The sequence below is a fragment of the Melanerpes formicivorus genome, unplaced genomic scaffold, assembly GCF_026170545.1.
Source record: "Melanerpes formicivorus ecotype bairdi unplaced genomic scaffold, bMelFor1.0.p_v2 SCAF_12, whole genome shotgun sequence".
NCBI lineage: Eukaryota > Metazoa > Chordata > Aves > Piciformes > Picidae > Melanerpes > Melanerpes formicivorus.
In genome coordinates, this window is record NW_027142364.1 from 11,426,250 (window position 1) to 11,440,427 (window position 14,178).

At 50.4% G+C, this 14,178-nt stretch overlaps 1 protein-coding gene across 4 annotated transcripts in view; it reads left to right on the forward strand.

The window, feature by feature from the left end:
- Nucleotides 1-13,890, forward strand: part of NGEF (neuronal guanine nucleotide exchange factor) — a 55,909-nt gene extending 42,019 nt beyond the window's left edge. For all 4 annotated transcript variants that reach the window (XM_068145327.1, XM_068145328.1, XM_068145330.1 and 1 more), the window contains 8 exons: nt 917-1,046; nt 1,817-1,891; nt 3,917-4,006; nt 6,209-6,372; nt 7,311-7,466; nt 9,961-10,040; nt 10,443-10,547; nt 11,182-13,890. In XM_068145327.1, the coding sequence (XP_068001428.1) occupies nt 917-1,046; nt 1,817-1,891; nt 3,917-4,006; nt 6,209-6,372; nt 7,311-7,466; nt 9,961-10,040; nt 10,443-10,547; nt 11,182-11,354 (973 nt within the window). In that variant the 3' untranslated portion in view covers nt 11,355-13,890. The remainder of the gene's footprint in view (nt 1-916; nt 1,047-1,816; nt 1,892-3,916; nt 4,007-6,208; nt 6,373-7,310; nt 7,467-9,960; nt 10,041-10,442; nt 10,548-11,181) is intronic.
- The last annotated feature ends 288 nt before the right edge of the window (nt 13,891-14,178 follow it).

The following is a 14,178-nucleotide window of genomic DNA, read 5'->3' on the forward strand; positions in this document are numbered from 1 at the left end:
CAGATTCCCTTCCATGGGTTCCTAGCTAGCACAAGAACTTTGCAGCACTTGCCTGAACTCAAATCCTGGGGTGTGCCGCAGTTCCCCTGCTTAGGTTGCTCCTCAGATGCACACAGGTCCATTCTACTGTGGCTCTGATGACTTAGACTATCACACAAGTGCCTGCTGAAGCAGGGAGAAACACTTAAGGTGGCTTCTCTTGGCTGTTGCAAGGTGCACACAGCACAGACAGGCTTTGCACAGCTAGCAATTCCTTCTCTTCAAAGCTGTTTCTGCTCACCAGGACTCCAGCAGTGCAAAGCTTCCTCAGGGTCCCACAGGAAGCATTGCCTGTGATTATGGCAGCTGTGGCTTGCTGCTCTGTGCAGTGAGGTCTGTGGCCCAGCAATGCCCTCAGCTGCTTTGAACAGCATCAGAAAAGGCTCAGCAATGCCCCTTGCCCTTCTCAAGCCAGATATTGAGTTGCATCCTCTAGTAAAGCAGCCAGGAGTAGCTAAGCTTGAGCTGTTTTGTAGCTTGTCTTGTTCTTACAGCTGTGGGAATTTCACCTTGTCATAGAGTTCCAACCGTGTACAGCTATATAATTACGCCTCTGAGTCATCTAGTTGGACACACACCCCATTCACACACACCTACGCACACAGCGTATGCTACTGAGCTAGATGTGCTAACACATGTGAACACTACCATGGCTTCTACATCAAAAATCTATTTTTGCCCTCCCCCAATACTATAAATAGCTCTGGATTTAAACTAAAATACACCTAGAAGCATTCAGCCCCCTCCTCCCCTCTTATTGAGAGAGGCCAGGCATATGCTGTCTCTGGGATCAAGCTGCTTCTGGTCACCAGCCATACACCAGAGTCTCAGGCAAGGTAGCACTCAGAGCCTTCATTCTCTCTCTCTCTCCCCTCAGTCAGGACAAGCCAGCTTTCCGGGAAGTGATCTCACAGCTGGAGCTGGATCCCAAGTGCAAAGGCCTGTCCTTTTCTTCCTTTCTGATTCTGCCATTTCAAAGGATCACTCGACTCAAGCTGCTGGTGCAGGTAAAATTCTAGTCTTCTCTCTCTCCTGAAGGTCTTCTAGATCATTCCTAGATTTTTCCTTTCCAATAGCTGTGGATGAACCTTAGAGGCAGCCACAATCAAACCTTGAGCTGGATAAAGCTTTTCCACAGAACATTCTCAAGAAAAAAAGATTTCAGTCATTCAGACACAATCCCCAGATCAGCATTGAATTTGCCAGATAGCTTATACTGAGCAAAAACTTGAGGAAGAACTTTGCTGACCTGCTAGAGGGAGTAACAAGAGTTTATTAACGCAGCTGCCTGATGGTTAGGATGCTGACACACAAATGCACAGTGTAGAACATGTGCAAGATATGGAAATGCTCTGTGTACAATAACCTACATCACAGTGACCTGGACCAGACTGTCAGCCATCTTCCCCCTGTGCTTTGCCAATTTGGCTACATGCAGCTGAAGGACATGCTTCTAGGGAAAAGGGAACAGCTCAGTCCAGAATGGTCTCACAACACCGGGATTACCAACACACGGTCTGTTAGGACCAGTTCTGGCTATTTTTATTTATTCATGTATTTTTATAAAATAGGAGTCTGTTTGCTATATTTCTTTTAAATACAAGGTCAGATGGAAAAGGGTTTTAAGGAGAAAGAGGAACTAGGAGGTGAGAATCACTATACTCTGTTACCTATCCTGTAATTAGGTTCACGGCCAGAAATAACTCAGAGGCTAGCAAAGACTTTCCTGTGCTGTCAGACTGGAATCAGAGTTAACACAGCCTTTCCTCCCCTGCAGAATATTTTGAAGAAAGTGGAAGAAAAGTCTGACAGAGAATCCACTGCCCTGGATGCACATAAAGAACTGGAAACAGTAAGTTTGAATGATCTAAATTAAGGTCATTAAGATTAAACCATTGTGCTCCTTCCCCCTCAGAAAAAAGATCTACAAGCTACGTTCAATTCTGGAGCTGTTACTTTGAATTCTGTCACTGCATTTCAAAAGCAATTGGTTTTTAGTAAGTCTGCCCTTCCTTGCTCTCAAAGATGGACTTCTGGAGCAACATTTAGATGTCAGTGGCAAGGAATCTCTTGTTAACAACAAATGTGTCTATTTCTGCTGTAGGAAAGGGCAGAATGTTTTCCCTTGGGGTCTTCAAGGGTACAAATTGCTTCTGAAGATACCTGAAGGTGATGAATCCCACTGAGAGATGTAATCAGCTGCAACAGGCAGCAGAGCACAACTGTGTCAGGTTTCCTCCAGTACAGCACATTTCTTCCTCTGACCTAGCATAACAGTTTCTTAATGAAGTATTCAAGCCTGCTTTTAGCCCTCTTCCCTGAGACTGGTAGGTAGGTGGGGCATTCAGTTGTGGTAGTTACTGCTGTCTACACAACACCAGGAAAGAACTGGGGATGTTTTCCATGTGGAATGTTCCTGACACAGTCAGACAGGGTGATCACACCTCCAGCCTAGGTACCTGAATGGTCTGGACAGAGCTGGCAGCTACGTGGGCTGGGACAGAATGTTTGAGCACTTCTCCATCAGAAGCTTGGAACATCTCTTGAATCCTGCAGCTCAGTTTAAGTATTTGAAGTTGAAAACTGCTAAAACATCAGCCTGAGAATACAGTTGCAGCTTCTGACTGAAATACCAGACCAAAATGGGCTCTTGGGTTCACCCTGAGCTACTGTAGGAAGTGTAGACTTTGGAGATTGCTAGGGATAGAGACAGAGACTTCAGCATTGGAGAATGTTTTGCATTAGTTAGTATTTGCAGGATGCCTCACCACAGATTTGGTAGCCAGTTGGTTTCCATTGGTCAAAAGCCTGAGGAAGGCTGTTCCCATAGGACGCAGATGACTACAACTGCTGATGGAAAAATGCTCTTTTTATATTCAGCTGTCAATGTCTTACATGATTGACTTCTTCCTTCCCTTGGTATGGTTACTTATCTGTAAGTGTTTAGATGCTTAACGTCCAGGTAGGTACAGTATCACAGTACCGATAAGGTTGGAAGAGACCTCGAGGATCATCGAGTCCAACCTGTCACCACAGACCTCGTGACTAGGCATCACAACTGAGATCATCCAGTGCTTATTTTCTCCATAAGCATCCTACTTTTGAGAGGCAAGAGGGGATAACAGTTTCAGTTGCTGGTATTCTAGTGGATTTTGAGTAGTGTAAACAGAGAACAAAGTGGAGCTTTTTCTCCAGCGTAGTTTCTCTACCTTGACAGATCTCCAGAGAGTCGCTTCTTATGAAACAGGCAGTGGCATCTAGCCTAAGGTCCCTGTAATAGGGTAGTGCCTGCACGTTGGTTGTGGGTTTTCAGTTAGAGGTTTTTACTCAGAACAGAGCTGGGCTCTGTATAATGAACATCTCTTTCCCTAGGGCATATCATAGTCTTGGCATCTGGTGCTGCTTGGCAGAACCACAGCATTTGCATCTTTGAAATTAAGATCTCTGGCTTTATTCACTTCTTGAAGATGATAACACACATGTACTTCAAGTATTGGAGGCTAGGAAGACAGGATACATGGTGTGTCAGGATCTGGAAAATTAGTTGTTTGTTTTGCTGTGCAACCAAGAATATTGCTGCTGTCTGGTTCAGTAACCCAAGGCAGCCATCTAACATGTCCTCTGATAGCTTCCCTATAACATCTTCTGGGTGCTTGGGGGTAGTTTTTAGTGGCTTTTTGTTGTGGGTAGTTTCTCTCCCCCTCCCCCCCCCCCCATCTCTTTTTCCTGTGAATACAGTGCCGATAGAGAGTGTGGTTTGGTCAGTTCCTGTCACAGCAGAGAACTTACCCTGTTAGAGTCAGGCCTCTCTGTGCTGTTACACATACCTGCTGAAGGCAAATGGAGGCAAATCTTTCTACTCTCTCTTTTTCCCCAGGTAGTGAAAGCATGTAATGAAGGTGTCAGGAAGATGAGCCGAACAGAGCAGATGATCAGTATCCAGAAGAAACTGGAATTCAAGATCAAGGTATGAGAATAGGCTGGTAACCCTTTGCAGACAGTGAATCAACAGCATTCAGGCATTGTGTGCACATACATAGCAGTGGTAAGCCAGCTGTACTCCTTTCAGTGAGTGTCCAGTGGGAGCCTGGTCCATGCTGCCCTCCTCCAAAGCCACTGAAGGAGAGGCTGCTGCTGCAGGCACTGCTTCTGTGTGTGTAGTCTCTGTGCATGTTGGCTGCAGAGAAGAGGGAAGCAAGTGTACAAGATTGAACAAGGCCAAGTGCTGGGTCCTGAACTTGAGTCACAACCCCACGAATGCTCCAGGCTTGGGGCAGAGTGTCTGGAAAGCTGCCCAGCAGGGAAAGGCCTGGAGGTGTTGATGGATAGTCACCTGAACATGAGCCAGTGTGTATGCCCAGGGGGCAAGAAGTCCAACAGCATCCTGGCCTGGATCAGTCAGTGACCAGCAGGGAAGTGATTATCCCCTCTGTACTATGCACTGGTGAGGCCATACCTTGAGTCCTGGGTTCAGTTTGTGGCCCTTCATTACAAGAAAGACATTGAGGTGCTGGAATGGGTCCAGAGAAGGGCAGCAAAGGTGGTAAGGGGTCTGGAAAACAGGGCTTATGAAAAATCAGCTGAGGGAACTGGAGTTATTCAGTCTGGAAAAGAGGAGGCTGAGGGGAGACCACCTTACTCTTTACAACTACCTCAAAGGTTGTAGTGAGGTGGTGTAACAAGTGACAGGACAAGAGGGAATGGCCTCAAGTTGCTCCAGGAGAGGTTTACATTTGACATTAGAAGAACCTTTTCTGAAAGGGTTCTCAAAGACTGGAACAGACTCTCCAGGAAAGTGGTTGAATCCCTAGCCCTGAAGGTATTTCAAAGAAGCAGAGATGTGGTGCTGAGGGACATGGTTTAGGACCAGACTTATAGAGGTAGATACTGTTTGGACTCAATGATATTGAAAGTCTTTTCCAACCCAAATGATTTTATGGTTCTCTGCTGTGTCTGTACACAGATGAGACATGCTGGTGTCAGACTGCCTGTGCACAGTGGGTGGCTTCTCTCTTCAGAATGCAGGTCAGCTTTCAGGTGCTACTTTACATTACAAGTGATGTTAAAGGAAGATGAAAGCTACAAATGAAAACACATTAAAGCTGAAAAATAAGGCTGTCCTGCCATTTTAATTCATGCCTGTACTTATGCGTTAGGTACAGTCTCTAATTACCTGCTGATGACCCATTTTGGCTCCACTCAAGGAAGAACTGAGTCAATATTTAGGAACATCTAACCAAGTCTCATTTACTGTATGCCATGAAACTTCAATGCTGAATACAAAGTTGCCAATTCTTTTTGTCAGTGCTATGGAGATGCTTCTCAGATCTGCCTCTTTCACAAATTTGAAGAAGCACATTTAGCTTCCCAGCCCCCTTTTTTGTGAACCTGAGCAACCAAAGCAAACAATATTTGAGACCACTTGTTTGGAAAGCTACACTAGGTGCCCAAGGATTTGATTTTTCCAGAACACTACCAGTGTGTCAAGATTAGGCCACAGCCCACAGGCCAGCACTAGACTGGGGTAGCTACAAGGCTGCTTTCATCTCTTGTGAAGCTTAGGCTGTAGTAACAGGCAGGAGCTGGTTCATCCCTGAGCAGGGCACTGGCACAGGCAGGGCTCCTGTAGTGAAGAGTGCAAGAGCATAGAAAGAAAGGCTGTGCCGCCGTGCACATCAGAAACACAGGGAGGGAATAAAGGGGGAAGAAGTAGCACTTACACAGATAGTTTCAATATTTCAATCACTTGACTGGAAGCAGTGTTCTTATTTTAACACTATGTGTGGTAAAACTGTTGTGGCTGCATGGACAGTAAGTCTCCCAAGCCAGAAAGGCTCAGTCCAAGTGACGAGACATGGGAGCTGCTACAAACAGATCGATCTGTGTAGGGCATGACCTGGTGTTTAAACCCAGCCTTTGGCATTGCCATCCTTGAGTGTTGGTTCATTCTCAGGCCCCTGCCGTGTCTGAGCTCTGTACACTGTGCTGTGGATGGCAGAGCACACTGCCCTCTGTGTCCAGCTCTGTTCCATCCCCTGTAGTGCAAGATGTGCTGATGGGAGCTCACTTACCCTTCCATCACATGTCCTGTTACTTTCAGCATCTTGACTGCATAAGCCCACGTGTTTTGCCACTCTCCTGCTCTTTGCCATCTTTTCCTCACTTCTAGTCTGTGCCCATCATCTCTCACTCCCGCTGGCTGCTGAAGCAGGGAGAATTGCAGCAAATGAATGGTCCAAAGACATCACGGACGCTTCGCACCAAGAAACTCTTCAGAGAAATCTACTTGTTCCTTTTCAATGATCTGCTGGTAATATGCCGGCAAATCCCCGGGTGAGTGCAACGTTAGGCTAGGACATGGGTCACTTGATTTGCCCCTGGGCTTAACCACGCTGTGATGCTGTGCCCCTGTCCCATCCCGTCCCCTAGGCACTGGAGGGGCATCCTGGCCTGCCCCCAAGCAGTTGGCTTGCCTTTGAATGCAGTTGACTCTTCATGAGTGGCACAGCTTTCCCCAGCTGAAAACTGATAGCAGATAGGACTTTAATAAATTCCAGGCCAGGTCTCCCAGCTGGATAAGCAAGCATGCATTCACCGGTTGCTGCAGAGTGGCAGTGAGATACATCAACTGGTGGGCTGAACCAGGAGGCCTGTCTTCCTGTCAAAAAGTGATTTTTGACTCATCACTGCATGAAGAACAGCTCAGATTTAGTCAGTTAAACTTAGGCTAGAAAATTTGAGCAGCAGGGAACAGTATAAATTTAGGCTACCAGTTACTTTTGACATGGTGTTACCCGCCTCAGGAGGAGGAGAACATCATCATGCTTAGGACTAGGTCCTGTGCAACTCGAAACTAGCGAAATACAGCAGCACAAACAGACGGTGCCAGGGAACAGCACGGTCTTTGTAGCATTAACTCGGCTCACCAGTAGGGAGCATCTTGCCAGTCCAGCGTTTCCAATAAACGTGTCGCCGCAGTGTCTGTGTGCCTGGAAATATTTTGCTTCTGTGGAAGCCTGTGTCCAGAAAACACAGAGGCATTTTACAAATAGGAATGAATTAAGCCTCACAGTTCCATTTGAGGGGCTCAGACAGAGCAAACGACTTGTTCTTGGTCGTGTGGGATACCTACGGCAGAGCAAGGACTTCTTTTTACCTCCTGCCATGCAGCAGTTCCTGGTCTGTGTCCTCAGTACAGTTCTGGGTGGTTGAAGCCAAAGTCTCCTGGGATAACTGCAGCTTTTCCTAATCTCTTCTTTAACCTCTCACAGGGACAAGTACCAAGTGTTTGACTCAGCTCCTCGGGGGCTTCTTCGGGTAGAGGAGTTAGAAGACCAGGGGCAGAGTTTGGCCAATGTCTTCATCTTGAGGCTGCTGGAGAATGCAGATGACCGAGAAGCCAGCTACATGCTGAAGGCGTCATCCCAGTGAGTAAAGTGGCACCCCACCAACATCCAGAACTGTACTCTCCCTATGCACATGCAAAGGCAGCACCCTGCCTGCATGGGGGCCAGCTAAGCTTTAGCGCCAGACTTGGTAGTTAGGTAAAACGATTCTATGATTTAGATGTTCAGAAAGTAAAATCAAGGAGCATGAATGCAGTGCACACTCCAGCACTCATCTAACTCACTCACAAAGATATAAAGGCTGTCTCTGACCAGTTCTGTGAAGCCAGGTGTCTCATGTTTGTATACAAAGGTGGAGGCCTCTTCCTCAGCACCTTCCATAGCCAATGCTGATCTTGCACAGCTGTTCTGCTGCTCATGTCCACCTTGTTTCCCTGGATACAGGTGTTTTTTTGCTCACTAGTTTTTCACTTCAGGTTCCAACAGGCTCAGACTGGGCAAATGATTCAGCTGTGCTAACACAGACCTGATTGTTTTGGAGCTCGAGGCACAGCTTTCTCATTGACCCAAGCCTTACCAGGCCCACATTTTCTAGGTACAGCATCTGTACTACTACATTTTTATGTATTCCATCATCTAAACAGCTGCTAGAGATAATATGCCCCCTCAGCTTGATGGTACTTTACTTTCAGTAGGCCAGCATTCTACATTCATGTCCCTTAATGGACACCAGCCCCAGCTGGGACCATGTCCTACCTGCAGTCAGGAGGGCCTGCACCCTGACCCCTCAGCACAGTGCAGCATCAAGAAGATGAGTCCCAAGCACAGCAAGCACCTGCATCTTCTCCCCAGGCATGTGGCTGCAGCTTACCTCTACTGAAAATAGAGATGTCAGTCACGTTATGCAGGGCAAATGCACGTCTGACGTCTGTGAGATTTTGCTGGGCAGAGAATGATAAACCAGGCCAGAGCTTGCCTCAGCTCAGGGGAGGCAATGTTAGTTCTGTGCTTCCTTATCCTGTCCCACCTTCTAGATGGCCACAGTGAGCATATGATACAGCACATGGCTTGCCAACAGATCTTGTGTGCTGAAATATGATGTAGAAACTGCTGAAGGCTGCTGTTCCAGAGCTGCAGGGATGGCCCGGGAAGTAATGGACACAAGCTGGAAAACTGAAGAATTAGAAGAGTTAAGTGAGTGTCAAACGGAGACTGCATCTGTTCCACAGTTCTCGCAGCAATGCCCAGCTCTGACCATTATGGCAGCAATGACCTGCTTGGTGTCAGCTTGGGTGGCTGTGCCAGGAGCTGGCAGTACATTTGGACACAGCTGATCCTCAGGCACAGGACTGGAGTGCAGGGGTGCCCCTTGCAGGCAAGAGAAGCTGGGGACAGGACTGGAGCAAGGGGCTATGTGAAAGGCTAGCCTGCAGACAGAGCTACAAGCACAGCAAGGCCCTTGGTTTGATCTCCTTCTACCAAGCCTTAGTGCACAGGGTCCACATCCTGCATGTCTTCATAGCATGAGGAGCTGTACTCATCCTTCAGCTGCGGGTGTTTTCACTGGTCCTTGGCATCATGTGTTATCCCTGAAGCACAAGGTATTCCCAGCTCTGCAGATCAGCCTGACAGCACTTGTCCTTCACATCTCCCTTTTAGGCCTCTCTCCTCCCAGAAGACACTTGAGTGGCTTTAGATGTGTGTCAAGTTCAGGCTTTAAAACTACCATCTAAGAAGGTGGAAAGTTCTGGCTCCCTCAGGGCGAGGAGCACAGCTGGTCCTCCAGGCAGGAGTTGGAGCCTGTGAAGATGAGCTGCCCCCTTCCAAAGTGGGTCTGAGGGAAGCCTCGAGGGAACACCAGGCCTGGGGCTTCTGCAGGACTTGGAAAATCTTCACCCTCCTGCTGTGGACCCCCATTTTGCATAGCAGGTTGCTGGATGTGGTGATGTGTTCACATGGGTCTTTCATCTCGCCTGCTGCCAAGGAAGCAGGACTCTTGGAATGTCACAGCATTCCTCTGCAAGGGAACTCATCAGCTCTGCCCTTTAAACATTTCCACACAGCAGCTGTGGGAAATAAATGGTTCCCCTAACTACTTTCCTCCAGGAAAAAATGCTGCCATTGACCCAGCCCCACCAGGAGCTGCCTTTGCTGGTTAGGGCTCTGAGGATGCCAGGCCTCCCACCCTGCTGCTGGTGCTCTGAAGCCATGCTGCTCACCAAAGGGGGATCCTGCTGTTGGCAAGAACTCCCAGCCTCATGGCCTTGCAGCAAGCCAGGCCTGTGCAGCATGGCCCAGGGTACTGTGCTGTGTGTGACCTCTCAACTAGCGTGTGTAAGAGGGAAGCACAGCATCACCAGTGAGTTTGGGACCTTGAGGGGCAGGCAGGGAAAAGGTTGTGCAAGGAGAAACTAGGAGCCCAGGGCTGGCCGAGTAGGGTAACTGGACTGACACCAGCACACCCTACACATGCTCACCTACACCAGTGCACCCCTATATACACTCACCTACAGCAGTGCAGCCTATATACATGATAGTCTTGCACTCACAGCCTTGGTTCATCTTCCCTATACAGGAGTGAAATGAAGCGCTGGATGATTTCACTGGCCCCGAACCGGAGAACCAAGTTTGTCTCATTTACATCCAGGCTTGTTGGTAAGAGACACAGCGCCCAAGCCAGAAGCTCTTCACTGCTACTCCAGGGCACCTAATTCTGCCCTGGTCTCATTCCACCCCCAAGCCAAAAGGGAACCTGCTCCCTTTGTTTACCCCATCAAAACCCACCTGTGTCTGGGCCTGGCCCTGCCTTGCTTCCCTCCATTGTGGGCTGAGTTATTCCAGCACTCTCCCTTCTGCTCGAGCTGCTCATGGGCAGCACTGCAGTAGGCTTCCCCATATTGATATTCTCTAGGTCACACCTGTGGCTGGGGCACCCTTTGGCCTCTGAGAGGTTTCTTACCAGATGGGACCATTTGCAGAGCTTATGGACTGAGCCATGCTGTACTGCAGCAAAGTCTGTCCCAATCAATCTCTCACTCTTGCCCTGTTCCCTGGCAGACTGCCCACAGATCCAGTGTGTCCACCCCTACTTGGCCCAGGAACCAGATGAGCTGTCCTTAGAACTGGCAGACGTCCTCAACATCCTGGACAAGACAGATGATGGTACAGGGGATGGGATGGGGCTGGGAGTTTCTTCAGAAGGGAGGGCTTTGCTCTGGGCAGGTGGCTGCTGAGAAGACAAGGGCGGGCCCTCTGGCCAGGGCGAGGGATCCCTGCATTAGCATCACAGACCGAGAAAGCTCACAGCAGGATGTAAGTGCCTCTTAACACTCAGAAAATGCAGGCTGCTCTGCGTGGTGGCAGAATTAGCACAGCCATCCTGGCATCAGCTGTGGGCCAGGGCAGGGCTGGCACAGCCACCCTGGGAGTAACCCAGGGCTGTGCTTACCTGGATGATGCTTTGAGGCCATCTGGTCCTGGTCTCTGGGTCACACTAGTAGCTAGTAGGTTTGGTCATACTGGGTCTTTGCTAGGGACCAGTCCTGTGGCATGGAAGGCACACAGTGGCAGCAGCAGCTGCTTTCTTGCTGGCACCCCTTGAGCCAGTTGTCCAAACAGTACTGTGCAGGCAAGCAGGCCTCCTTGCCTAGATGTACAAACTGGGTCCCCTCCAACACAGGCTTCAGCAGCTTCTCAAAAGCACTGCCAGCTCCGTAGCCTCTTGTAGCACGGTTGTCCCAGCACAGGAACAAAGGTGAGTCCTTCCCCATTTATGCCTGTCTCTGTCTCTGCTCAGGCTGGATATTTGGGGAGCGTCTTCACGACCAGGAGAGGGGCTGGTTCCCCAGTTCTATGGGGGAGGAGATCCTGAACCCCAAAATCCGAGCTCAGAACTTGAAGGAATGCTTCCGGGTGCACAAGTCGGATGACAGCCAGCGGAGGAAACTGGGCAGTAGAAACCGCCAGTGACCACTAACATTCTGGAGTGTCTTCAGTGCCTCTGGGAGAGGGGCAGAGGACAGACTGCCAGCTGGGAGAATGTGCCAGTGGTGCCGTGGGCCATGGTGCAGGACCTAGCGTGCTGGACAAGGCACATGCACCCCCACAGACTGTAGTTCCTGGCTCCCTGCCATGCTTCCTAGAGCACTGATCCTTTCTTGGAGATCAGTGCTCTGAACCAGCTAAAACAAGCCCTTTCCAGGTGTTCTGTAAAGCCCCAAAGAGCACAAGACAATTGGGCATAGCTTGAAGGCCATCAGGCTGGTCAGCTGATCCTGTTCCCTGCACACGTGCTAGCTGGGGCTGGCTCAGGCCACTTGGAAAAGGCACACAACCAGTAATGTGACTAAGCAATTAATGCCACCCAGTTTGAGCACTTCCAGTTTATTGCTACCTTTTGAGATTGGGGCCTACCTAAAGCGGCATCTCACGGGGTAGAAACTGAGGCAGAGGAGCTGTATTGCCACCTCTCCCACAATCCCTTGGAACCAGGCTGGGACAAGCCCCAGCAATTCCACCTTCCAGCCCTTCTGTGAGGCTGCTGGGCCTGTTTTTATGGGCAGACCCTCCCATCTGCTTCCAGTAAAATGCTCCATAGCCAGCCCTGCTCCACCAGCAGCCCACCCTCACCAGCCCTGACCAACATCTCTGCCCTCCTGAGGGCCTTGAAGCACATCTGGGCCCTGACCACTGGCTCACCCCTTCTTCCACAGCCGGCATCCCTCTGCAGAAGCCTGGCACCACAGCCTTTCCCAGTTCTCTGGCACTTTGCTGCTCACTGCTGAGGCAGCTGTGCCAGCACCTCCCCACACACCACCATATACCATGGGAGCACCAGCAGACCCGGGCTGCCACACAGCACACAAGTGACGTTATCCTAGGAGCTGTTGTCCCACAGACTGTGGGAGACCCAGCAATTCCTGCCTGCATGCTTGTAACCCACAGCACCCAGCCCCACGCCCAGCCTGCGCGCATGAGCTTCCTCACAGGCTCACCTCCGTGTATGTACACCAACCCTCTCGGAACCGGATCATCGCTCCCTCCGGCCGTGGCTCTGAGCATCGCATGGAGCCCAGGGCACAGCACTAAGACCAGCCAGGGGATGGACCCACGACAGCTACCTGTTGTTCGTAAGCCATGCTCCTGCACGTGGTCACAGCCCCTTTGCTACAAGCTGGTCCCAAACTATGACCAGCATCCAGCAGGGAAATGAATTCTTCAGCATCTCTCTGTAACACTGCAAAGGAGTCTTCCAGGCACTGTGGCCTGCACTGATGGACGCTCTGGTGGTGTCATGGTTGTACTCAACAAGGGGATGGAGAGCAGCTGCTTGCTGATGGAGCCAGACACCAGCCACAGAGTGGAAGAGTACAGCCATGGTGATGGCAGCATGGGGAGGAAGCTGGACACTGGAAGCTACTGGAGCAAGGCTCTGGAGCACTGTACTGGAGCTGGTTACACATAGGGTGTGCAGTGTGAGGCTGGGGCTGTGCTATCACTGCACAGCCAGACAAGAGTCACCCTGAACTGGGAGAGGGCTGCAGCCAGGCCCCAGGTCCAAACTGGTGGGAGCCACAGCAGTAAAGGGAAAGCAAGGGGGTTCACCTTCAGGTCTAGCTCAGTACCACCACATCAGGATATGACAACAGCCACCAAGGCTGTGCCTACCCTGGCCACTAGTAGCACACCCAAGAGAGGGCCCTGGCCAGGTCACAGCAGCCGAGACTCCTGGCCAGCTGCCAACACCCAGCCCAGAGCTGGGGGCCAGAATGGTCTACAGCCTCCAGTTTGATACTTTGAACTTATCTGGGGAGACCCCAAGTCAGATTCCCCCCCCCCAGCAGCATCCCCCAGTTAGCTTTCTGAGTACAACCAAAGCTCTGGCTCAGGGTGCAGACCTTGCAGCAACCAGAAATTCCCTAGCCACATGATCTAGCAATTCCTTAAAATTACTCAAGAAATCATCACCACCCAGGTCCTCCAGCTTTACAGCCCAGCAGCCAGCCCAGTCCAGGCACTACAGTCCTACAGGCATCCCAGGACGTTTTTGACATCACAGAAATGCTCCTTTACCCATCGGAAACAGCTCCATTGCTAGTGGAGGAGCAGACCCAGGTTCCCCAGTACCAGAACACTGGTTCTTCACTGCTTTTTTTCATGGGGTAGGAGGAGAAGGAGCCCAGAGCTGCTGTGCACTGTCCTGAGATCCACCAAGCTCTGTGACTCGCCTCAGACCCTCTTGCTCTGTTGTGATGTTTTAGGACTCCAGGCCCTAGGCACAGGCTGTGCCATTTTCAGGCACCAAGTGTCATCCAGTGTTACTTCCTCAGACCCAGCCCTGCACGCCTCTGTTTCAGTGGTCTCAAGTGTTGTACAGGGCCAGGCCTGGGGCCCACAAGTGTGGGCCAGAGGCCCCCCAGCCCCCACCAGTCTGCCTCAGCAAACTGAGGGGAAATTGTCTCGTTTTTCTGTGTGATGAAATATAGCTGAACGAGCCAGCACCAAAGCAACACGCCTGCATCTTCTTCCTCTTCCCACACCAACCACTAGTCTCCTCCTGAGTTCCTTCCAGTGTGATGGTGCTGGTTGGGGAGGGTTGGGGAGTTGGCAATTGGCCCAGACACAGAGGGTGGAAGTGGGGCTGCATGTGGAATGTGGGGTGAAGTGAGAACAGGGAAGTATTGGGGGGGTTTACGCCAACTGGACAACCCTTCCCAAAGAAAGCAGGGCAGGGGGGTGCCCATCACCATTACTGCCACCCAGGCTAGACTAAGAGAGCTGCTGCCAGCTCAGA